This window comes from Rattus rattus, chromosome 3 (genome assembly GCF_011064425.1).
Source record: "Rattus rattus isolate New Zealand chromosome 3, Rrattus_CSIRO_v1, whole genome shotgun sequence".
Taxonomy (NCBI): Eukaryota; Metazoa; Chordata; class Mammalia; order Rodentia; family Muridae; genus Rattus; species Rattus rattus.
Genome location: NC_046156.1, coordinates 15,872,521 through 15,898,811, shown reverse-complemented (window position 1 = coordinate 15,898,811; position 26,291 = coordinate 15,872,521). Strand labels below are relative to the sequence as shown.

The 26,291-nt window shown below is 41.3% G+C and overlaps 1 protein-coding gene across 1 annotated transcript; it reads right to left on the bottom strand.

The window, feature by feature from the left end:
- Window positions 1–1,789: 1,789 nt before the first annotated feature.
- Clca4 (chloride channel accessory 4) lies at window positions 1,790–21,301 on the bottom strand. The gene is made up of 14 exons (XM_032897226.1): window positions 21,092–21,301; window positions 17,443–17,583; window positions 17,153–17,300; window positions 16,117–16,225; window positions 15,081–15,258; window positions 13,046–13,264; window positions 11,048–11,275; window positions 10,131–10,308; window positions 8,914–9,020; window positions 6,742–6,957; window positions 5,875–6,142; window positions 3,918–4,088; window positions 2,709–2,942; window positions 1,790–2,395 (listed from the first exon to the last, which is right to left on the bottom strand). Exons 1-14 carry the CDS (start codon window positions 21,251–21,253, stop codon window positions 1,983–1,985), a joined length of 2,772 nt encoding a protein of 923 aa, XP_032753117.1. The 5' UTR covers window positions 21,254–21,301; the 3' UTR covers window positions 1,790–1,982.
- Between the last annotated feature and the right edge of the window lie 4,990 nt (window positions 21,302–26,291).

Below are 26,291 nucleotides of genomic sequence, written 5' to 3'. Positions count from 1 at the left end.
AAAGACTATACATGGACTGACCCTGGGCTCCAACCTCATAGGTAGCAATGAATAGCCTAGTAAGAGCACCATTGGAAGGGGAAGCCCTTGGTCCTGTGAAGGCTGGACCCCCAGTAAATGGGATTCATGGGCGAAGGGCGGTAATGGGGAGAGTATGGGTAGGGGAACACCGATATAGAAGGGTAGTGGGAAGGGTTAGTGGAATGTTGGCATGGAAACTAGCAAAGAGAATACCATTTGAAATGCAAATAAGAAATACACCATTTAATAAAGGTGGGGAAACAAAAGAAAATATGCAAAGGTCTTAAGATACGTGGATGTTTCAAAGGCTGTTATTGAGGGACCAGACATATCCAGAGTGCAACCTATAGCTTTAAGTCGTGTGCTAAATATTGGTGATTGTATATTGAAGGGGGCAATTGACAGTTGCTTGGAGACTCTTGAAGTGGACCCCTCAAATACTAAAGCACTATGCCGAGAGGGCAGGTATTCAAGGATTAAAAGAACATGAGCAAGCATTGGCTGACCTCAAGAAGGTGCATGAGATAGCCCAGGAGATGAAGCTCTCCCGGCAGAATTGCTTAAAGCCAAACAAATAATAAAGGCACAGAAAGATAAAGAGAAGGCAGGGTATGCAATGTGTTTGTTTAATGAGGATTAAACTTCCCTTAACCTTTCTGCATTGATGATATAAGAGACAATGTATATTACTGTCTACATGATCCACGATGTTTCCCTTGGTCTTTATCATTGTTTACATAGCAGTGCTGACATAGGTTCCTTCTTAATAAATTGTTACAAAATACAGTGACTCTCACTTTAAAATGTTTCTGTCTGCATTTTCACCAAGAGTGGCATCTGGCCAATGTTTTAACTCTTTCTCTCACTAAGTTTTAGGCTTTGTGGACCATCTAGCCCAGTAGTTCTCAACCTGTTGGTCCACTGGAAAGCACAGATATTTTTATATTAGGGTTCAGAACTGCAGCAAAATTACAGTTATTAATTAGCAACAGAAATAAATTTACGTTTGAGGGCATCACATGCAGAACTGTAGTAAAAGATTGCAGCACTAGGAAGGTTGAGAACCAATGATGTAACGTGTCACAATTATGTGTAGGAACCGGCATGGCTATGTCCCAATAAAACTGATTGTTAAGTGTTGAAAAAAAAGAGAAAAGAGGTCTTTAGGTTAAAATGAAATATAAACATGTGGTATCTTTAAAAGCCTTTAAAAAACATTATGTTCCTGGGCCCAGTGAGATAGGTGAGATTAAGGATATTTCCTGCCAAACATAGCAATAAGAGTTTGGTTCCTAGGACCACATCAGAAAAGGAGAGAATCCAGTCCCAGAAATTTTCTTCTGATCTGAATATGCACATGATTGCACATACATACATATATTACACAATGCATACATACATACATGCACACATGCACACATACATGCATACACATATACAGATGCACACACAAACATGCACACACACATACACATGCACACACACAAAATAAATAAAAGTAAAATAATTAAAATAGCATATTCCATATCCATGAGTTTATGCAAGTGTGACCTTCACTATGAGAGTGCAGGGTTGGGGATTTTGAGGTAGTATTATGCCACTAACTAATATTGGTAACCCCAAGACCACATTCCTCTCTTCCTTCTAAAAGTTGATTTCCTCTTTTATATTGTATCTTGGCTACCTAGATAGACACTTTGAATTCCTTCAGGCAACATGAAGTATCCTTTCAGAAAACTTTGGCTTCAGAAATAAATACACAACTAGAGATCAATATAAAAATCAGTTTTATTTATCACCGTGGTAAGTGAATAAAATTATGAACATTAATATTGGTAGTTTTTCACAGAATGGGTGTGCTTAACGTGTTATTTTAGACCCTCTTGAAACTAATGTTGAGTTCATGATCACATGGCATATACTTTAAAATCTCAGAAATCCCTTTTTATTCACGTTGCTTTTTAAAATGTTGTTGCAGGCCCTGAGGAGGACCTTTTTCTCTTTAAGATACAAACAGTGGTACTTACAATGATACAAACTAGTACGATGGAGCCCACCACAGACAGCACAATCGTAGTGATACTAACTCCAGACTGGGGACTTTCCTCAGGGACAGGATCTGCCTGAGGGGTGAACAGTGCTACTTGTGCGATGTTGGACAGTCCTGAGTGCCAATTGCTTTTGTCAACACTTTCAATGGCAATGAATATGTAGGTTGCGTTTTCTCCTGAGGTAGTTTCCGGTTTAAAGGCAAAGGTTTCCTTGGAGTTGGCTTCTTTTGGTATCAGGTGAGTAGTATTAACCTGAAGAGACTTATTAAAATTGTCTCTGAGGTCAATGATATTTTCACTTGTTCTTATGATATACTGTTGAACTAAAAAAAAATGTTATGTTAGTTACAGCATCATACCATATTCAATTTCTTTCTAGTTGCCCTCACACATTTTAAGTGATGCAATGTATGCTCACATCAAAAGTCTTATTCACTTATTTTTTGTAAAAGCTGAGTTCTGATTTTAAAAACACCCATGCATGACCTGTTTAATAAACTATAAAATGTCAGAGCCTAAAATCCCTACTGGGCTGAGTCGTCAGTCACAAGTCTCTCCTCTAGGTGACCTATCTGCCCTTGCATCCCCCTGGATTTCTCTCGCTTAGGTCAAACCTACACAGGTCCTTGTTCTTACCTCTTCCAACATCAAAGTCATCTCCTGGTGCCGTCCATGTAAGACTGATCTTTTCCCCATCAAGTGTGGCCTGGAGGTCTGTGATTTGATTTGGTGGGAACGGATCAGAAAATGAACCAGTTGGGACATTGGACATCACAAAGGCGCCTCCAGATGCCGTCCTGCTGAAATTCTCCAGGACCGGCTGAGCGTCCTCAGTAGTTTCAGGTCTGGGTGGGTTCCCTTGAATTTCTCCTGCATTTAAAATTCTCTAGTTAAATCAGATGGAACTGTACACTGTTTGCAGAACTCAGTCAGCTTCCTGACTCTCCTCTCTCCATTCTTCTTTCTCTTTTTTCATACCTATGGTTGCATTTTTATGATGTGCTACAAGCACAAACATTCCATGCGTAGGAAAATTCTTCCTCCAGAATTCTTACCAGGATGTCATCAAATCATATTGGACAATCACTTGCTTCGAAATGAAAATTTCATTGAATGAGAATATTATGTAATATTTTTTATGAGTTCACAAAACCAAACAAATCGAAAATTAAACAGGCTGCTATGAAACCTAGGCTAGCCTCACACGTACTTACTATGTAGCCAAGGATATCCTTGAAATCCTTACCCTCCTTACTGCCTCTGTCCCGTAAGTGCTGGGACCACAGGCATGTGCCACTATGCCTCCCTAACATAGGCCTTAAGAAAAGCATTGATTTATATCTCAAGTTATTTCTGACTAGAAACATGTCTGGGGAAACCAGCGCCAGTTCTATCCTTAACCCTCAGATGGTTCCCGTCGCTCCGTGCCAAAAGTGCTGAGAAATAAAGCTCTTATTCCATTGTAGAGCTCCCCACCCCTCCAGATAAGAAGCAAGGAGAGCAAAGCTTAAAAACACTGAAGCCCATGTAACTCAGAAGACAGACTAGCGGGCTGGCTTGCACTTCCGTTTCTAGCAGAGTGGGAGGTTTTCTTTGTCTGGAGCTGAAAGGTGGACACATTGTTGCTGATAGCCTAAGGATGTTGCACACTAACAAATACTCGCTGATTGGCTTTCAGCACCTATTGGTTCCACGGCTTAGATTGGGTTAATGTAGAGACAATTGGATAAAGATCCCCTCTAGATATGGGCGGAGTTATATTTTGAACTGTAAAATGCTTTCGGCCTCCACCATCTGAAGTCGCGGAAATGGTTGCCTAGGTTTCTGATACCGTGAGCCACTCACCATCCACTACCCAGCCTGGTATGTATGCCGCTCTGCTGGACGGATGCCGTGAACTTCTCCGGGCAGAGTTTGTTCCTCCGTCTGCGCGGACCTTTAAGCTATATCTGCCATTATCTGAGTAAGCCGTGAAGTACCTGGAGTAGACCCCGTCATCCTTGAAAGCATCAGCCCCTTGGTAAAAGCATAAAGAAATGAATCACAATGATTGTAGCAAATGAGAAGTTGGTGTGCATCATCACACAGGCACAGCCTTCTATATGCATAGTCTGTACCTGTGTTTATGGTTTCACATTTGAAACCGTGTACCCTCGACTCCCTTTGGTATGTACATATCTGCATTCATATAACATGTTTACCACACTGATAATTGTGCATATATCATAAATACTGTAACACTTTATCTCTCTGTGCCTTACCACCTTATGCAGAGGTCATAAGACCCTTCTTGCCATTTCTCTTTCAATTGACTTTCAGCTCGCTAAATTAATCTTCCCATGTTTTCTTGTGTTTATGTAAGTATGCCCCTTCCTGTGGTAAATGTATCTTTATGGAAAGTTTAATTAGCATCATTCCTCATAGACAACCAAGTTAACTTATTTTGCTTTATAACCAACAACTTCTGTCTTTTCTTTGTTTTGTTTCTGTTCTCTCAATTGATTATCTCTGTAATTCAACAGAAGAAAAAAATTTTACTCTTGGAATAAATGTCTGGAGGAATCTCAGAAATGTTGTGGCATAAGTCCACTCTTACAATGATGAGATTTTGGGTCAACTGACAAGTTGAAAAATGTACTTCCCCATTCTACTCAGAAGAGAGAACAGCATTCTTGCATCAGCCACATTTGTGTCCCTCTAAAAGTCTGGGGCTTTTAGACATGACAATTTCTCAGACTACCAAGGGAAGGGCCTGAGCAGTCCAGTTCATTCAAGTTCTTCATGGGCCTCTCTGCACACAGAAGCATGGGGTGCTGGCTTCAGCTGTTGGCAGTCTCTTTCTTTTTTCTTTTTATTAAAGAACTTTAAATTAGTTTGTACCCCCAATGACCCAAATGCTTATGTGGCAATCTATTAAAATACCAAGAAATAAAGCAAGGAGCATGAAGTTACATGCACTGTAGACGGGCCTGGGGATCGGCAAAAGGTAGTTGTGGAATTAGCAATGGGAGAAAACTTGGAATTTATTCCAAGAACAGTTAAATATAGCTGAAGACAGGCTTGTAGAATAACATAAAATGGTGTTGCAAAACGTCCTAGTAGGCATCGTTTCTTGTTCACATGTGGACCAGATTGGTTATTTTTTTTCACTGACTTTAGCACAAGGTTCCAGTCACAGGAGAACATGGAGTACAGGGAAAGGGTTTTCTGCACCACCTCCCTACATAGCAACGAGTTCAGTTCCTACCTTTCTGTCAGATAGACCTGACATCCGATGCCTCAGTGCTCAGTGCCCCTCTCTGTGCTACCTCTACCTTCTCCTGGGTCCCAGCTCCCAGGACTCTGTGCTTTGTTTAAGCTGCGGGGATCACTCTTGCTTCTTTCCCTTCATCTGCCAGGGTCCCGGGTTCCATTACCCTCTCCCACCAGAGAGACAATTAGTGCGCTGTCTGCTTTGGTCACACATTTTTGGTGATGCTCCTCCAAGAAGCATAAACCTAGAATGAATGTTTGCACTCTCATTCTTCTGAATGACCCTGCCTTAGCTGGAGACAGGCATTGCCTGTCAAGATTACAAACATAATTTTGGCAGTGGATGGCACATACAAAATGCTTACCGTGTGCCAGATGCTTACTAAGCACTTAGGTGTTACCCGATCGCATTTCCCGCTGGTCTTGCACTTCCTTCCTACTCTGTGCTAACTCTTCAGGCGGCCATCTTGTTGTACCCAGTGCCCCAGGAACACATGGCACATTTGGAAGTATAAACATACAGGCTCATTCATGAAAGTCTGTGAATTACCTGCACCATTGTCCAGCAGTACTAGCTCTTCTGTTTTTCCTTTACTTGATTCTATGGTAGCTGTCACACGTGCTCCAATGATGGGAGTGTACCCTTGTACAACTTCTGCATACACAATCATTGGACTGGGGAAACTGTTATTGTCTGTGTTTACTTTTGCATTCACAATGATGGGTGGCACAGAAGGACGTGATGCCCGAGAGGTTACTGTAATTGTTAGTATCTCTGAGTCTACTTTGGCTTCAAGGTTGTAAGTCCAAAGGCCGACCTAAATTTTCAATGAAACAGGCAGCAAGCATTGAGAGTCAATGACATGTTTTCTTTTTCCACTATGTGATTTTATAAGAAGGCATAGAAGTAAAAAACATTAAGGAATTGGGTTGAGGGGTCTTAGAAAGTTCTTGGTTCTTCAGGTACTGACACTGAGACAGGTAGACTGGGAGCTTGGCTCACGTTTGGCATCACATTTGCATTTTGTGATGTCTAAATTTGAAAATAATGTTTTGCTAAGTCCACCTTTGCTTCGGCCATAGTCTCTGGCCTCAGTGTCATATATTCCATGACTCTGGCAGGCAGCGTGGGAGAAGACAGCTTGCCAGGTCACCATGTTTCTTCCTCCCAGTTCTCAGATGTTCTCTCTCTCTCTCTCTCTCTCTCTCTCTCTCTCTCTCTCTCTCTCTCTCATCAAACCATGTCTTCTTTCCCCTTTACCAGACACCATAGCTCTCAGGATCACACAGGTAAGGGAATTACATACATTTTACTTTCATCTTGAGTTTGGTAAAGTTATTGTACCCACATTTATGATGTGTTTAGAGCCCCTTTGGAAAAGAATTTTAGTGGGACATTAAAAAACTAGTGGCTTACCTCAGCAATTCCTGGGATAGTGAGATAGGCCATTTTGGAAGCTATGTCGGTTGTGAAATTTGTGATTTGTGTTCCTTTGGGATCCCTGAGATGAATGGTAGGGACTTGTTTGCTCCAGGTGAAAAGAAAGTATGTGTCCTTTCCCACAGTGCTGTCAATAACGACAGTGTCATTCAGCCATTGACTGTTGTTCAATATGGAACCCTTGCTTTCAAGCTGTTTCATTGTAAAACAAACAAGGTAAAAAAGAAAAGCAAAAAACTTAATGACTACAGGAGAAAATAGCTTTATTCTTTTTTCTTCCCTAGGTAATTCCCTATATTCGATCTGAAAACAGCCTTACATACGCAGAACTACCTTAGCTTTCTCCCTTCCATGCCTCCTTTCCTTCCTCACTACCAATAGATTTGTCATCTTTCTGAAGGCTTCTTGGGATGTGACACTTGCAGGGTTGGTAATGCAGACTCTGAAGAAAGGGCAGGGCATAAGAGGGGATTTAAAGTAGAAACATCAGTTGAAAGTTGGGACTGTGACCCTGCTCTACATTTATAGTTTTCTGGGAAAATGCTGCTGTTGACTGTTGGCTGTCAAGGATGCTAAACCTCACAGAGATTTGAGAGAGAGAGAGAGAGAGAGAGAGAGAGAGAGAGAGAGAGAGAGAGAGAGAGAGAGAGAGAGAATGTGACACTTGCTTTACTCAGTCATCGGACAGGTGACCACGAAAGATTACACTTGGGGTGATTAGAGTGTTTTAGTTGGAACAGAGTAAAGGCTCCCACAATGAAACAGACAGTCTGGATCTGGGACACTGCTCAGTGGTAGGAAGCTTGCCTAGCATGTTAGAGCCTCTAGGTTCAGTCCCGAAGAAGGTGTCAAAGACAACTGAGATAAACACTCTTGGGGAGATTACTAATGAAGAATCTTTAAGTCAATTTTCACACAGGATTGAGAGTGAAGCTTTGAACATGGAGTCCATCCAAAGGAGGGAAATCTGAATTTGAAGGCAAGAATCCTGAGAAGAGAGAAAGCAAGCTCTAGGGTCTCTTCTGAGAGGAGCCATAGAAGTGCTATTCGTCTCTGATAACAGTTCTTAGTTGTGAAGAGTCAACATCATAAATTATATTTTTATGTTACAAAATTGCATGTTTATCATGTAATGATGATGTTTTGAAGGATTATAAAAGGGCTAAATTAAACTAATAACACAAGGGTTTCCTCACTACTCATCTTTCCATTTTATAGCAGAGACACTTAAGTCCACTTTCTAATCTAGTGCCTCAAATATGATTAATGTAGTCATTGTGCTTATGTTATACATCTCTTAGACTCACTTATTATTTAACTGTAAGTTTGTGTCTATACTCTCTTCCTCTCACATATATCCAGCTGATGCTAATTATGGTTTTACAGTTTTATCTTTGTGAATTCAGACGTTTTGAATTTCACATACACATGAGCTTGTGCACCTCTTCTTTCTGTGCTCACTTCATTTCACTAGCAGGAGGTCCAAGGGTTCCAGCTTTATCCATGTGGGTGCTTTTTCGGGATGCCACTTTAGGAACAATAGAATGAAGGCACCATATCTACTGTATCCTAAATCTCAACCCCCAAGACCTTCTGCCCTGACAATTCTTTGAGGCATCACTCTGCTGTCTAAATTCTCAGTCCTGACTTAAGCTGTCAAATATCTCAAAGCATGTAGGGAACTTTGGAATGGGAATACCACGTTTGTCTCCTTGTCAGCAAAATCTCACAAATCAAGGTCACATTGGTCCCACAATGGCATTAGGAGAAAGAATATTTCAGATGCCATCCCTAAGCCCAACTTCTCATCAGCTCAGATGATTGGATCACGCTTCATTGGTCACTATTTACCTTCATCAAGTCCACTTATCATGCATATTAATACAGACAAACTTTGAAAATTTGAGTTTTCTTTCTATTGCAGATCTTACCATAAATATCTCACATGAGAAAAACAGAATTTTATTTCTACCCTTTCTACACATTAAAAACCAAACCAAACCAAGTCACACAAACCAACACCTGAGTCTTCAATATCTCTACACTTACATATTCCCTTTCTGGCTGGTTTCATGGACTCTGCCCTTTCACCTTTTCTTGGCTATGGCAAAAGCAACCACAAAACTCTAGGAATGGGAAAACACTGACCTGAAGGGACTTCTGGGTGACATCAGCATTTTCTGAAGCCAGAGCCCCGAAAGCATCAATGAGTCCATTGTTCTGGCCTAGATCTGAAGCAAGCAGATGCTTTCCACCTAAAATGTGAGTGAATAGATTATGTTGTTTTGCAGAACAAGAGTTCTTACCATAATTTAATGATTAAGAAGATAACAGTTCAAATAAAGTCAAAGTTTCCATATGAATTAGATTAAATTGTCAGAAAGCCTTTAAGGTCATCTTTGAAATGTTAGTTTAGTTTAATTCATCATAACTGCAAAGCAAAATTTACCTTATTATCTCAGTAAGCAACCCCAGTTGTTTGAGGTGCTTCATCTGGTTATAGATATGAAATGCACTAGATTCTGCATATTGAAGTTCATAGACTTTTGTATAGCCCTTTAGAGGAATTATGATATCTTATTTATATCATCTATATTTTTCAGAAGAAAACAGATTAGAAGCAGAAACCTGGAATGATGAAAGAATTGCTATTTCAAAGTATCTTGACAAAGACTGGATATTGGTTAGAATATTTGTAACAGAAATAAATTATACAAATGGTCATTAAAGTGTTTGGAATCGTAGGAGTTTGTATAGCCTGCTTCAAAATACCCCAGGTGTGTGTGTGTGTGTGTGTGTGTGTGTGTGTGTGTGTGTGTGTGTGTATTTGGTACCATGAAAGTCAGAATAGTAGAATAATTGATACTTGTACTATTGGCTTTGTATTCTCTACTATGTTTGAGAAGGTACTAGAAGCATGTAATCAGTTTTCATCACATCTGTATATTAAATAAATTACCATAGTTAATGTTAAATAAGTTATCATAGCATGTATTTCTCATTGTCTTTTAGTCCTGGAAAATCCCAGACTTTGTCAAGATCTGTCTCAGGAGTGTATCTCCTTTCCCCTCCATCCTCACTACATTTTGGGAGTATGGAAGGCTTGTCATTCTCAATTAAATTTTATTCTATACTCTTGCTGTTATGGAGAAATGTGATTTATATGTTTAAACTGACTGTTTTATGTGTCTTTTCCAGTCGACTGAATAAAGAACATGACAAAGATAGAAGTTGGGTCTGTTTGACTCTGCTCTCCAAACCCTGGCCTGACTCTTGCAAAACTGAGCTTAGAAGAAGAAGTTGAATGTCAGCTCTACATTTATACACAACAATCGAAGGTCTGTAATGTAGAGATCATGTTTCACCTGTTATGGTGGTCATGTTTGTTACAGATATATCAGCTGATGGTCCCAAAGCAATGAAATGAACTACAGCTCCGCTGTCTTTCACCTCAGCAAGACAGGCACCGGCTGTGCTGTCCTCCCCATCACTCAACAGCAAGATGTCAGCCCCACCAGTTTGGTATCCTTTATTTGTAAATACCTGCAGGCATAATTCAGAATACCATTATCATATTAGATCACCTCTCCTGATGGAATGGTAGGAAAAAAACTATAGAAAAAGTATAGGACAGAGATAATTCCTGTTTTAGAATCATAGAGTTTATGTTCAACAATCCTTGAAGGACATAGAAAATTTTTCTCCTCTCCCCCCACCGACCAATAATGGGGATATTTGTTCAATTGAAAGACAGGTGGGATTAGGAATTGGGAAAAATTCACACAGACTAAATGACATCTGACCCCGAAAACTCAGGCAAATAGATAATTAAAATATGGAACATATTGTCTTCACCTGCTCTCCTCTGACAAACCAATCAGTTTATAAAAAAATCAATCAAATATATACAGCCAGGTGCAGTGAGCAACCATTTCAGCACTAAAAGGCAATGGACTCCAAATTAGAAAACCCTTCAATACTTAGGTAACGGGGAGCTAAAGGTCTAAGCATGTTGACGTTGCAGATGAGACAGTCTTTCATTCATCCCATGCTTGTCTCAGATGGTCTAGCCAAAGATTATCTTGAAATGTTGATCCTTGTGACTCAATTTCCCAAGTGCTAAGATAGCATATATGTCAAAGTTATGTTTTTCCTGAGTTTTTTCTAGAACCCTTTAAGATTAGTTATGTTAACATTAGGAGACAAGTAAGGACAGTAGAACTTCACTTTGTCCTAAAAGCAAAACAGTGACCAACTGCAGCACGTGCAGTGGGATTTTCACCTGAAATGCAGTTCTGATTCCAGAGCAGATGGACGTCCCTCCGCTGGCACTTGTAGGTAAGGTTTCCAAAAGCTGGTTTCTCTCCACATCACTGTTTATTTGGATCAGCTCACTCTTAACAGTGGCCCAGCTATGAAAGTGTACCATCCCTGCCCAGGACCTACTTTCAAGTATCTGCTGTAGAAAGAATTTTGCTGCTTGATTCATTCGATTGAGGCGATCAGAAGACTGAGTGAAAAATGATAAGAAAAGAAATGAGTGGTTTTCAACTGGAAGATGAGAGCAGATGTCATAAAAGAGTACTTGGGTCTTACTGGCAAGAACTCGGCAACTATTCATTTGTACTGTGGGGAAAAGCAATTAAATTCTAACTGGCAAATTAATAAGTGAGGTTATATGTAACCCGGGACACATAAAGAAGTTCATAGCTTTCTCTTAGAGGCTGCTCCCAGTGGCTAAGCAGCCGAGGTAAAATGGGGTTTGGGTTGAAGCTAAGGCAATGATTCACACCTTAGTGCCACAATTCACCCCATAATAGATAAACTCCTATCCCAGGGTTTGAGACCTCAACCAGACTCTCTTGGCCTCCAATCATAGCTGAGCTGAGTAGTTCACAAGGAGCCTGCTGACCAGACTACCCTGCCCCTTCTACTTCTAGCCTTTCCCCTACTTCTCTACCAGTGGGGCAACAGCATTGGCTTTCTGGTAACTCAGCGATAACCATGTCTCCATTAACTAGATGACTGCCCAGGATCTTCCCTGCATACCCGAATTGGCCTGTGAACTTCTCAAACCAAATCACAACAAAATATCCTACATATCTACAATTTCCTTTGCATACTTGTCTATCATTTTCTCTCCTCTGACTTTTATTACTTTGCTTTTTAGTATGGTGAGTGTGTGTGTGTGCAAGGATACTTGTACCACAGCACACATGTCATGGTATATGTGTAGAGGTGAGAGGATAACTGATCAGTGCTTGCTTTCCACCATTTTGAATTCAAGATTTTGAAATCAAGTTGATAGGGTTAGCCAAAAATTGAGCTATCTCTTCTGCCTTTTATCATAACCATCATTATCATCATTGCCATCATCATTTATTATTATTATTATTATTATTGGTGTGTGTTTGTGTGTGTGTGTTTGTCATGTGGAGATCAGAAGATAGTTTTGAGGACTCAGTTCTCTTCTGATTTTTGAACTCATATTGATCAAATATTTTACCTGCTGAGCCATCCCACCAGCCCTACTTTGCCTTTAATCACGGATCCACCAGTACCATGGTTTGTTTTATGAGACAGGGTCTAACTATGCAACCCAACTGACTTTGAACTTGCCTGGTCTCCCAAATGCTAGGATAACAAGAACATACTTCCATAGCTCATCCTAAATGAACTATAAACTTCTCAAGTACACGTAGCTGTTTTCAAAGTGTAGCACACTCCTTGGTCTTCACTTCATGGGGAGAGAAGGAAGGGATGACCGCATGGAGCCATTTGTTCTTCATGGTGATGTTTTTCTTTTTATGTATGAGGAGAGCAGTTGAGTGCTTGAGAAATAAGATGACATCATGTGGGCATCTGCTAATCGACCCTGCTGCTTGAGCTAAAATGAGTTTAAGCATACCCTGACATACCCTATGCTCATTTCTCTTACACATTTTATATGTAGGATTCATGGTTGAAAACAATCTCTTTTCAGTATCTTGTTCTGATTAAATGCTATCAGACTTCTCCTCATTCAGCTATAAATTCCTTTAACAAAAATGGATACCCTTAGGGTAGCTCTAGTTGAACACGTTTCTCTAAGTATAATAGTTTTTCAATGTCTTTCAGATTATGATCTCAGGAAGTATAATAGTATTTTATGACATCATACAATTAAAAAATCCACATACCAAGTGGTGTCTAGGGTGTGTGTTTGCTATTTGGTGACCCCTATTTCTATATTCAAAACCAAAACCAAAACCAAACACAGAGGACAAGCCCATGAACTCACAGCCATGCTCCCAGACACATCAAGCACTAGGCACACAATTCTGTCACTGATCCTCAGCAGCGAGAAGAAGGGTGGAGAGGGTAGCATCTCCGTGGGTGTGCTGTTTTTAAAATCCTCAGAATTACTGATTACTTCCCATGTGCTTCTGTAAGTGCACTTCTGATTATGTAGAGTTGGAGCCTCTTGATTATGGTTTTCTTTTTTACAGAATTCAGTCACCTAAAAGTGTAGCAAAGTGTAGAAAATTACTATTTTATGTATCAAAAAGTGACCTGAAAAACAAAGCGAAAGTATGTCCGGTGTTAGAAAGCAGAAGTGATTATGCTGGTCTAGCCAAGTGGCTGTCGTTGAGACTTTGCTAAGGTCCCTGACCTCACTAGCCATGGAGGCAGGCTATGTTGCGAGCACCAGGCACACTTCCCCTCCTTGTGAGTGAGCCTCAGGTGAATTAGACAGCTGTTGGCTGCCACCAACACGTGAGTGCCATATATTGCATCTTCATGCATGTCTTGCCATGCTGATCATCGTGGTGTATATGTATTGCAACAGGAGAACTCTTTAATTGCTTTGTTTCCTTGGTAGCTTGCACAGAATTTTCATGCAAGGTAGACCACAGGAAAGAGACTTTCTGGTCAGATCCAGCTCAAGTCATCTGAGTCCTGTATCCTAAATGTGTTGTGTAGTCAGCCATAGAGGCTAATTCTTAAGAAAGGTAGTCAAGGGCTGCTCCAGTAATCTCTCTATATGTTTATGCTGTTACTTGGAGGATTACCCTGACCGACCATTTCAACGTTTTCTTCAGCAGGGTAAAGGGGTTTTTGTCACTCTGTGGTTCTTGTGTAAGGGCTTTGTTAGTCCAAATATCTAAGTGTGTGTGTGTGTGTGTGTGTGTGTGTGTGTGTGTGTGTGTGTGTATGTGTGTGAGCGTGTGTGCACGGGCAAATGCCCATGCATACATTGAGTAGTAGGTATATAAAGTATAAAGTAATAGAATTCCTTGAGTCTTAATTAAACAACCTTGATGTTATTTGTCCCTTGTCCCTCTTCCTTACATTGATGGATGATTGTAGCTGCCACCCCTCATCAAAGAAGCCTCTCTTTTCAGCAAATGGAGATTGTTATAGAAAACCACAACTGGACACAGGCAGAGATTGGCAGATCATGTGGCATCCCAACAGATACATCTACATTATGGTGTCTGTGTCTGGGACTTAGGGAACATTTGAAGAGGGAGTGGAAATATTGTAGGAGCCAAAATACAGGGAAGTCTTCAGTGATGCAGCCTCTACTAGAACAAGCTGCACAAAGAAGACTTAAACAATGTCATTATCCATGGTCATGTTAATCTGGAAGAGGAAACATCCAAAGGTTCCTACCCCTAGGCAAAGAACCATAGGCAGCTGATCACTGATGGGAGAAGGAGGATTAGCTTCTCCCCGGGAGGAGCCCCCTTATTGGTTGTCCAATGCTGAATGGTGTCCTTGAACCACATGCAGACCACTACTGAAAACAGACTCGGCAAGTCATTGTTAAATATATTTGTGCACATAAACATGAATGTATGTAACAATAGTAATCAAAGAAAAAACGACTGCTGAGGGTGGGGGCACAGGAGTGATCTGAAGGAGGGTTCAACTTTAACTAAAAACATATTTAAAAAAACTAAAGGAGAATATGCAAGCTCAAGTATAGTACTCTTAATTCACTAAAGTAGAATTATCATTATAATAGCTAACAATAATTATCTAGCTATTAGTAGACAGTTGTGTTAAGAATAATAATAGAGGATATAATAATATAATAATAATATAATATATTACAATGGAGGATGCCTCCTTGCTGGGTGTCAGTCAGTGTTCAGAGAGCTCTACATTAGCATATTTCCTCTTCGTGTTGTGTTGAAGATCCGCCGTATCTCAGGTAGAGTGTTCGCCTAGCAATGTGCATTTGCTCACTTTCATCTCCATCATCATCATCATCATCTAAAACTAATCCTTTGATTATAGGTTCTCGACAGAGTGACCAGCATACTTACTGAATCGATACTTTGCATGAACATTATAGATGACTTTTCTGTTTGAACTTTATCCGGGAAGAACTGACAATCTTTTTCATATAACTGTGTGGTGGAATTCCGTCTGCAATTTCTGGTTATACAGCTGCCCCCTTGGCATATGTAGGCTTTATTCATACCCTTGATACCTGGGGAACACCTGAGAAGACAGAAGAGAATCTAAGAGACAACTTAGTCAATCACTGGAAAAGTGGTCCTGTTCTGATGCTTTGTGTTATGGTATTTCTTATGTATGCGCCATGACCTTCCTACACTCCTGGCAAAGGTTAAGAGGGCCAGTCAAAATAATAATTTGTTTTTCAAGAAACTGTAGTAATGAAAAAAAAAACAAAAAAAACAACCCAAGGATATCTTCAGTCACACACAGTGGGGCTCTCAGCTGGAAAGAAAGCTGTTTGTTTCCCTCAACTGGCCTTGTACTAACTGCTCTGTAGGCACCTGGTTGACAGAAACTGTGGACCATTTATACTTGATGTGCAGTGAGGTCTTCTTGTCCAGGAGTGGGGCATCACATAACTACATGTGCTTTGACTAATCAAGGAGCATAGTTTCATCTATAGGGCAATGTGACTAAAATCAGAGAATGAGGGACAGCCAGGATAGGCAAAGGAATGAAGAGTGGATTTGTGTGTCATTTCGTGGGAGGGTCCTAGCCGGCAGTGATCAGAACAGATACATCAGGCTTCAGCCAGAGTGCATCTCATTGGCTTGCAGTTCAAATTCAGTGGGTGAAAATGAGTTCTGGCATCTATGGGAGAGATGTGTAAATAAAAAGTGTCAAAATGCCAAATAAATAGTTGGCATTGTGGCTATGTGTATTTTTGCACAGATAGTCATTGTCATCAAGGAAAATGGTCTAAAATAAACATAAAGCAGGCTTGTGATATTGCTTCTGTTATCTGCCTTGGGAAAAACCAAGGATGCTTATCATTTGGAAAGGACTATAGGGCAGTTAAAGCCAGAGGTCATTTAAGGGTACTTAGGAGTCAGGACATGCCTTGTTGCTTCGATTTTCTTTGATGAAGCACTGTAGAATGGCTGGTCTTCGTTGTACTCATCAAATACTCCCCAGCGAAGATGGGCCCATTCATGGACCAACAGTCTTCCTGTAAGACATTTTTTTCAAATACACAATCATAATTCAACTGGTAAATTTTATACCTCAGAAAATTTCAGGCCACTGAGATGGCTCAGTGGGTAAGAGTGTTTGCCACCAATCCTGACAACCTGAGTGCAGTCCTTGAACCCTATGTGGAAGGGGACAAGAACTGACTTTCAAGTTGTCCTCTGCCCATCACACCATCCCTGCAGAGAAGGAGACAGAGACAGAGAGACAGAGACACATACAAAAAAAGAGATAGACAGAGACATAGACAGAGAGAGACAGAGAGACACAGAAAGAGAGAAGAGAGAGAGGAGAGACGAGAGAGGAGGGAGCGAGAGAGGAGAGAGATTACATTTGGGTTTAGGTTTTCTGTAACTCTTAAAGTTTATATTTTTTTATAAAAAGACTTTTGTATTAAATGGTATTCATTGCTGTGCAGAATATTAATTTTTTATCCCCCATCATGTCAATTCAATGAAACATTATGGCGTATATGCCACAGCCACAGTAAACTAGGATTTGATTTTCAATTCTTGGGAAGTCAAAGGTCTCGCATATTAGGCTTGCCAAGTACCAACCCTGTCAACAGCTTAATCAGATAAACAGAACTCTGCTATATAGATATTTTGAGGGTGCAACTTTAGGGAAAAAGAAACAGACTAAAAACGGTCCTGAAGGGATTGATATTGAGGAAAGATTGAAATATGCTATTGTAGATTATATCAGCTGCTGCATCAGGAATTTGGCCAATTTAGAGAAAATCTGAGTGACTTGGAATAAGTCACCGAAAAATAAGTCACTTGTTTAGTGTCACAAAGCTAATAGAGGAATCAAGATTTGGACCCGATTGGAATTTCTGTTCCAACCTGCTTGTTTAACAGAGAATAGGATTATCTGTTGCAAAGATGCAGTGTTTTAAATTCCCCACCTGAATCTCCATATTCCTTTTGTTTTCTCCCCAGGACAAAGTCGGGAGTGAAGTGGATGTATTCAGCTTTCTCTCCACACTGTGTGAACTGCCGGGTGTAGGGCTCATCCCTGCCCTGGAGAGCAGGAGGTGCAACTTTGATGTCCGCCTGAGAATGATTAAAAAGACCATTAACATTTGAAGAAGAGAGAGGGCAATAGTTAGAAAATCTCTGAGTCAATAAACTCATAGCAAAACTAGCAAGCACCAGAAAACACTTTGCTGTTGTCAGAGAAAGCATTGACACTCACATGCTTGTAGCTTTCCTGCTTTGGCCTCCTGTACTGGTCACTGTTTGTCCAATTCTCAGGAATTAATATAGAGATGTTTTTGAAAAAAAATCTTTTTTCTGTAGCTTCAAAAAGGTATGCAGATGCTTTAGTCACCATGTCCTATTAACAAAGGGAAACATTTGTAGAAATGATTATGAGAGTGGAATCATGTCTCAAGTGCTCTTGGCGGGCTGGCAGACCCTGTTCAGTTGTTACGACAAAAGCAGCCATTCATCAAGATCATTCATCAGCGGGCTCTGCCCACACCTCTAACCTGACCTCTGTCGGTCCAAAACTCGCTTTACTCTGCACCTGTAAAGGCTTCCGGGTCCTCGATCATCTTACCTCAAAAAACAGCTTGCTGCATGTACTCAGTGATTAAAGTAATTGATTTATTTAGTTATGAACCTGGAGTTTAGAGTCCTTTGTTTGGCTCTAATATTTGGGTGAACACTTTTGGGTTGGCTGATGGACTGTCTGAAGCCTGGTGACCTTACCCTTTAGAGGACTGATCACACTCCCAATTTCAAGAAATAAACCAAGGACAGCTCTAACAGAAGCAAGCTGAGGAGAACAGCCCACAGGAGTAGTTATCCGGTTGGGGCTTACTCCTGGAAGAGGTGGGAAGGTCAGATACTTGGAGAGCAGGGTAAGAGAAAATTCTATAGCACATGTTAAAAAAAAATGATCACAGAACTGTTACTCTGCCGTGAACGTGAAAATACCCAATTTCTCCCTGCATCTTGAGTCCAAAGCTACTGCGAATTTTTTTTAGAGGATTTCTCTCTCCACAGAGTCACTATCTACTAAAGAGAAACTAGGATAAAAAGCAACTAAGGTCTCTGTTCCTTATAACCAGGTCTCTCAGAGGGAGGTAAAAATGTAAACAAATATAAAATAAAATAAATAAAAGCAAAATTATCTTCATTGCGCAGGGGCCATCTGGTTCTCCGGTGCTGTGTTTATCCGGGCAGAGCCCTCTGATGCTTCCAGCTTTAACGTGAGCCCACTGCCACCTACCATCTCTCACCCTGATGGACTCTGAGAGCCCAGCACTCTGACTCACGCTCGTTTTAAAGAGTCAGCAAACTGATTAGTGAATAATCAGGACACTGGTCAGAGTGTCAGAGTCCAGAGAATGAGGGTCCGGTGCAGAAAGGCTGTGGAGAACTCCAAAGTGGGTCAGAAGTTGTTTAGCACCCAGAGGAGTTTAAAATAATTCTCTTTCTCCGCGGATGCCTTTTTTTTTTTTCCAAAATAAGAGATATTTAGGCTTCCATGTCCTTCAGGAAGAGAGGGCTCTCTGTACATACGAGACAGCAGAGCCTTGGTGGTCCGAACTGAGTAATGAATTGGACCAGAAGGCTTGCTGGGTACAACTGTGTAGGTTGTGTGTTATATAACTAAGAGGAATTGCTTTTCCCTGAGGGTCTCCCTAGCTCAACTGGCATCTTAGATAGCAGTGTGTTTGTCGGCTATGGCGAGCCCCCACAGATAACTTTCATCTTTAAGGATACCCTAGGTGCCAAATAATAATTTCTCAAAGTTTTCTAACCAGAAGTCCTATGGTTAGAATTCCTTTTAAATTCCTCCCCAGAATTCCTATGTTTTGGATTAGAAAAAAACACAAAACTCTGAAATATCAGTGTTTACAGAAGTGGTCAAGTTTCAAACCCAAAAGGATCCTGAGCACAAAATACAAAGGAAACTTGAAAACGGAGAACATCAGGCCACCAATTATAAGGGTTTTCCAAGACCATTGTGTATAGGTAGATGATAGCAAGTCACAAAGTTGCCCGATGATAGAAGACTTTGTAAAAGAATAGAGTCAAAAAATAACTAAATAAAAACCCCACTACAATGTAGACATGTTGGCAAAGGATTGAATTTCTACTTGTAATGTTCAATAGAAGACTATGATGAGACTTCCTTTTTGTCTCTAAAAATAGTCTCCTCAAATATCCATTTTCTGAATTCAAAAAAGTTTGAAGCCTAACATTTATTCCTGAACACCAGGAGTCTATCATTCCGTGTCTGTTCTTTGTATTCTATAGGGGAAAAAGCCACATATTTTGTCTTCTAGGGTTCAAAGGACATCAGGTAGTGACACCTCTGGGCTGTTGGGTAGTTTACAGAGAATGTGTGACAAGTGGAAGATGACGGCTACAGGGAAGCACCTGGATAGTTCAGTTCATGCCCAGTAGGGAGCTCAACAATGGGCATTAGGGCCCCAGTAGGGATGACCCCCAAACTGAGTGGTTGAAGTTGTGGATGTTGCTCCTGGGGACATGAAAAGTGATCATGTAGCAGTAGCGCTAATCTTTGTATGGAATGCTGGAGTTGGAAGAGACTTGACCAAACCAAAGTCTTAGGTTTAGTGAGTGGGCCTTTCCTCTGTTTGCAAGCACTTGGACTCATATCCTACACACATAGTGGGCTCATATCCTCTACACACTGATCGTCTCTAGTTTTTATCTGAGTACACATTTTACATCTCCCTCTGAATTCAGATATCTGTCTTTGACGCTATCTTTAGGTACTCCTCCTCCTCCCTAGGAACAGCTCTTTCTTGTAGCTCTCCGTCCCAGCTGACGAAAGTGCTCGGTAGTTAAGCCGAAGACATAACGTTTGCCTCGCCTCTTAACGTTCCTCTCTGCCTCCTCCTTCCCACACAAGTTTAAATCAACAAGAGTGCTGCCTTTGGTACTTCTCAAGTACCTTCAGCATCGCTGTATCACTCCTGACACCTCCTTGTCCCTGTCAACACCCCTCCTCATAACCACAGCCTGCCTCCTTCTGCACCAAGTCTACCTTCACGCAGTGATGGGATACGTGGGAGCCTTCTGTGGTGTCAGGTAGTCAGAGTGGTCCCGGAATAGGCTCCGACGTGTACACATACTCCGCTAAGCTCTTTCATGGAGTCCCATTACTCAGAGGGAAAGTAAAGATGCACTTTCCAGTGGTCTGGGCTCTGTGGCTGTGTGTGAGCCTCTCCCAGCTTCAGTGTACGGCAGGCATCCTTCCCCTGGCTTACGTACTGTTCACGTGATTACATAAGCTGCTATTACCCACACAAGGCTCTCTTGTCTTGGTGTCACATCATGAGTGGGGGCTCCTCTGAGGGCTTCCCCGCAGGAAACAGTGACTTACGCTCTTGCCTGTCACAGCTGCACTCTGCTCTGTCTCCCTCTGCTGACTCAGCATGCGTCACAGCAACCTCCTAATATCACACCTACTCTCCCACTCACTTTCACATTACGATGACCCAGAAAATGACGGCATACCTACAATTCCTTCTTCTCTTAATTCACGACTCTTTCCTCAATGGTATCATAAGCTTACGTGTACGCGCACGCAATAAATAAGTAAATTACAAAAAACCACAACGAGAACCCAACTTGTCATCTTTGATCTTACAGTGAGAAGGTAGCGTCTCTTCTAGAACCTCTGGGACCCTCATCTAGGATGCCTTAGAGCCTTCATCTCACTCCGTGCTTTCCAAAACTGTCCACTCTGTTTTCAAACTTCTCAAAGCATTCAGAGGTCGCCATAGTAACTCTTACCATCACTATTAATTAACCTTTCTATTTCTCCATAAGGCCAAGAGAAGAAAGCCCGATTTTCTTACCTTTATTTGGTCAATTATTGTTACATCTTCGGGCACGGCAGGATCGATGGCAATAATAATGTCTTCATAACCATTCTCATTCAGCTTTACCAAGGAGGTGTCTGACCGCTGAAGCAGGTACAGGAGTAGGAGGAAAACAACCCCTCTGGAGAACCCCATCATTCCGGCCTCGTCGAAGCCTTTCTTTCTCTGTGTCTCTTGTCAGGTGTATATATACGCCTAAAAACCACCTGCTTGCTGATTGAGGGATGGTGACTGAGTAAAGGTCAATGTTCATGTACGGGAAAACACACAGCAAGTTATACAATAGTTTTTTTTATGGTAATGGTTAAAATGATCAGAAAATTATAAAATATGTAGCACCCTCTCTTCTTGAGACATAATACGTTGTTTCCCATTTTCAGTTAATTTCCTCAGCATATGCACAGACTGCAATTTCTGTAGGGTAGGGTCATAAAATAAAACCACAGTAAAATGTACAGCAGTTCTAAAGTCCTGCCTCCATTTTTAAAGAGTACACTAATTATTATCTATATTGTCTGTCATCTAAACAACAGTGGTACAAATAAAAAAGGCTAGGTAAAGGGATCTTGAAACTCAAGACCGTAAAGCATCCAATAAATTTAAGGAGATTTGATAAAATCAAGTCGTTAGAGTAAATAAGGAAGCAAAACAAACAAACCACCCTAGTGTGAAGGAAATAGAACTTGTTTTTCTACATTATACCTTGCTGGTCACAGTTGAGGAGGGATAAACAATGTAAACTTTAATTAACTGAATTTGCTTTTTGGAAGAACATACATAATGCATTCTGTTTACTTTTACCACATCCCATCACCCTGCCTCCCTACAAGTCTGTTGCCACACGCAACAGAACGTTTTGCTATTTTGTGACCTGCTAAGTTTAGTTAGGGCCATTTACGTGTGTGTGTTCAAACTTCTTGAAGCGTTCAGAGGTTTCCATAGTAACTCTTACTATTACTATCAACCGTCTTATTCTCCAGAACGGAAATAGGAGAAAGGCCAATTTCCTTATCTTTATGTGTTCAATTATTGTTATTATGGCTTTGGAACTATATGTTGGAGGACAGTGAGCTCATCAGCAGTACACAACTGAAGACAGTGACGATCCCTCCCCATCCCCGAGAAAGCACCAATAGCCAGTAGTTAGCCTAGGAAGTATAGGGCCCCTTCAGCCCCTCCGTGGTCCCTGATTAACAGGCCTAGTCTTGTGAGACCCTGTGCAAGCAGCCCTATCTCCTGTTAGATCGTGATTGCAATAGCTGTGTCATGCTCTGAAGGGACGTTTTCATAACCAGCTGCTTCGTTCCTTCTGTCCCCTCTCGTGATATCCCCTGACCCTTTGAGGGGACAGTGTAAATATCTTACTTAGGTCTGAACCCTCAACCATCATGCATTCTCACCACTGTCAGTAGCCACGGTCTCTGCATTCTCTCTAGTCCGTGCAAAGGAAGGCTTCTCTGAGCTAGGCTGAGGGCAGCATTGGTTTATGGCTCTGCACAGATATTGAGAAGGAAGCTTAATCTCTGCCAATTTTGATAAACATCATATCTTTACTTTGTTAATAATTCTTTCTTCTGCTCACTTTGTCTCTCAGACATTTTATTAGGTCAACAATAATTTTCTTTGAAGAACCATAAAGGAAACAGGTCTGTACTTCCCCATGTCAAATTTATCATGAAAAAGTTCCTTATATCTTCCTTATAGGAAAACCAGGAACATACTTTAAGAGCTAAAGTTACCCTGTAAGCCTTACCTGCCCAAGGACAACTTCCTGGAATGCTAAGGCTGTTGTTCGTGTAAGATAACATCACACATTTTCACTCATGTCAGTACAGAAAGTTGCTTAGGATATGCTTGGTCACATCGAGGTGGGAGGCACATGGGCAGGAAGTACATCAGGGTGTAGGGTTGTCCCCAATTGGACAACAACAGAAAGTGACATAGCATTTGTGGCTTCTGCCTTTAAGAGCACCTGACTAGCTAGCTTAATTCTCTGGGAATTCCGAGTAGGGGCCTGGCCCGTGTTTATCTTCATGGCCAGTATTAAATAAAACTTGCTTTAATTGGACACTTATGCCCTTGGCCTTTCTCCTTGAAAATTTCAGGTTTGACAACACAATTGGAGTATTGGTGTTTAGATTTTTTTTTTAAATCCCACTCTAGGTGCTTCATTGGTATGCCAGGTGAGAAACATTAAGTTCTTTTTTTTTTATATTTTTTTATAAAATACATTTTAAACAAAATATCTGTCATATTCTACCCTGTTCCTCATTCCTCTCAGACTCTCTTCACCTCCCACCACACCCGGTTTTTTGTCTCCTCACCCCCAACCCCTCTCAAACCTGAAAATCAAAACAAAGATGATCAACACCCAAAACAGACCCCATGGTTGTTTTGTTTTGTTTTGTTTTGTTTTGTTTGGTTTTGTGTGTCTTTGTTTCACTTTGGTATAATTTCTTAACTTGGAATCCTTGAAGGAATCAGAACTGTGGATTGCCATGTTTGTGACACGAATGCCCCTTGTGGACTTTTAAAGCCAAAAGGTTGGTCACATGTTCAGAGAGTAACAGCGATTTCTTTCTTTGTAAAAAGAACATTTGAATCATAGCTTAGGTGTCTTGATTTCATTTTATTTCCTGGAAGAAAAAAAATCTTTTTCTGAAGTGGGTACTGGATTTTACTTATCATAGCTTAATCACCATTGACTCATAATTTGAGCCATAAATTATTTATGTGTTTTGATAAATTAGTTATGAGTTTTATTGTGGGAGGCTTCCTCACTGAGGAAGTGAACATGAAGATGCTGCCCCTTCTTTTCATTAGTGGCCACATTATTTCATAACGTCCCTTTGCTCTCTTCTCCCTTTTTGTTGAATTTTTAAATTCCTGGAGCTCCAAGTGTTTTTTATGCCACGAGAAAGTATGGAAGGTTTTCCTCGACCCTTCATTTGAACCCACACACTCAACCTGGCCAAACTGAGGGGAGTATATTTCCAGAGCTCTACAGTCTGAAGGAAGCACAGGGAGACTTGTTTCCCTACATCTCTGAGTGAGGATGGAGTGCTGGGAGTGATTCCATTTTCTCCTCTTGTTAGAGCTCTGTGCTCTGCTCAACTGCTTTCTACAGTATCAGCTGCATGTTACAAAAATAAAAAATAAAACATCCCCAATCTGCAAGGTCTTTTTTGTGTGTATAGTTGGACAGGGTGGCGTAACTTCTGGCCTGTTTGACTCACACGTCTCACTCTTCCTTCTTTGAATTCTTTGAGAGCTTTTCCTTCCTTTGATTTGACACATGTACTTACTATCGGAACTCACTTCGATCTGGTTCTTACTCACTCTAGTCTTATTCTCTAATATTACTGACAAGAAATTTTCTTCTCCTGCTGAAATACCTTGCTCATATTTTGTGAAATGTAACTTCTGTCATTATTGTCGTTCTCGAAAATACATTTAAAAAATAATTACCATTTCTAAATTTTATTTTGTGTATGTGAGTGTTTTTCTTGAATGGATATCCTGTGTGCCTGGCTCCTGAAGAGCTTAGAAAAGGCATCGGATCTCCTGGAAGTGGAATTGCAGACTGTGAATGTCCCAGTGAGCCTGGGAACTGAACCCAGGCTCTCTGCAAGAGCAGCCAATAAGCTCCTCCCTCTCCAACCCTGGACACTACTCTTCTTTCTCTCTTCCTTTCTTTCTTTCTTTCTTTCTTTCTTTCTTTCTTTCTTTCTTTCTCTCCCTCTCTCTCTCTCTCTCTCTCTCTGTCTGTCTGTCTTTCTGTCTGTCTGTCTGTCTTATTAATCATTCCATTTGTTTACATTTCAAATGATCTCATTTCACAGTTACCCCTCCACAAGCATCCCATCCCACAACCTTCCTCTCCTCCCTCCCCTTTGCCCCCATGAGGATGCTCCCCTGCCCTCCCACCCTCTCCTGCCCCATCCCTCCAGCATCCCCCTACACCGAGGAATCAGTACTCCACAGGACCAAGGGCCTCCCCTCCCATTCATGTCAGATAAGGCCATTCTCTGCTCCCTATGAATCTGGAGCCATGGATCCCTCCCTGTGTACTCCTTGGTTGGTGGTCTGGTCTCTGGGAGCATTGGGGGTCCAGCCAGCTGATGTTCTTCCTATGGGACTGCAATTCCCCTCAGCTCCTTCCTTCCTTTCTCCAGCTCCCCCACCAGGATCCCTGAGCACAGTCTGATGGCTTGCTCCAAGCATCCACATCTTTATTGGTCAGTTGCTGGCTGAAACTCCCAAAGAGTAGTCACACCAGGTTCCTGTCAGCAAGCGCCTCTCGGCAACAGCAACAGTGTCGGGTTTGGTGTCTGCAGACAGGATGGATCTTCAGGTGGGGCAGTCCTTGGATGGCCCTTTCTTCAGTCTCTGATCCATTTTTTGTCCCTGTTCTTCCTTTGGGCAGGAACATTTCTGGGCTAAAACCTTTGAGATGGTTGTGTGATCCCATCCTTCAACTGGGGGTCTTGCCTGTCCACTGGAGGTGGTCTCTAGAGATTCTAGCTCCTTTTTTCTGCTAAAATCATCCCTGTTGGGTCCTGGGAGCCTCTCATTTCCCTGGCATCTGGGACCATCCAGTGGGTATTCCCCTGTTCCTCATCTAAGCTGCTTTCTCATTTACTTCTGATGCTGGTTCTACTTTGCAGCGAAGCCTTCCCTATGCAACCAGCCTACCATGCCCTTCTCGGTATTTCTCTACCCTGTGTATGACAAAGGGTGAAGAAGACTTAAATAAGGCTGGAGATCCACACCGTGAAAATGTAGTGCTGGAATGTGCCTTAGAGATCAGCTAGTTCAACCAAAACTGATTTGTAGTTGAGAATGCTGAGCTCCAAGGAACCAAGGCTCAGTAACAAAACAGACTGGAGACCCTAATTTTTATCCTGGGCTGACCCCATTTCACAGCTGTTGTTGATCAAGCCTTCGCTTCTCCTGACTCCTTGGCTTCTCCATTGCTGTTTTCTGAGCACAGGGTGCCCATTTCTTCTTAGAAGCTTTAAACACAGTGACTGCTACAGAAATATTGCAACCTTTGACTCTGAAATTCTTACCGTGTAATCAGAAGAATGAAAAGACAATAAGACCTTATTCTTCGAGCAAAATTGCCTTAAGTGGGATTTGTTTGAAGAGTTTTACTGTCCAATGAAACTTTTAT

What these genes read in the sequence shown, in the direction of transcription:
- Clca4 (XM_032897226.1), bottom strand. Translation starts at nt 21,253, where the DNA reads ATGATGGGGTTCTCCAGAGGGGTTGTTTTCCTCCTACTCCTGTACCTG. An exon ending in AAAGGAATATGGAGATTCAG is followed by an intron (nt 16,226 to 17,152) that starts GTGGGGAATTTA and finishes AATGTCTTACAG; the next exon opens with GAAGACTGTTGGTCCATGAA. An exon ending in TCATGCAAAGTATCGATTCA is followed by an intron (nt 13,265 to 15,080) that starts GTAAGTATGCTG and finishes CTACACTTTTAG; the next exon opens with GTGACTGAATTCTGTAAAAA.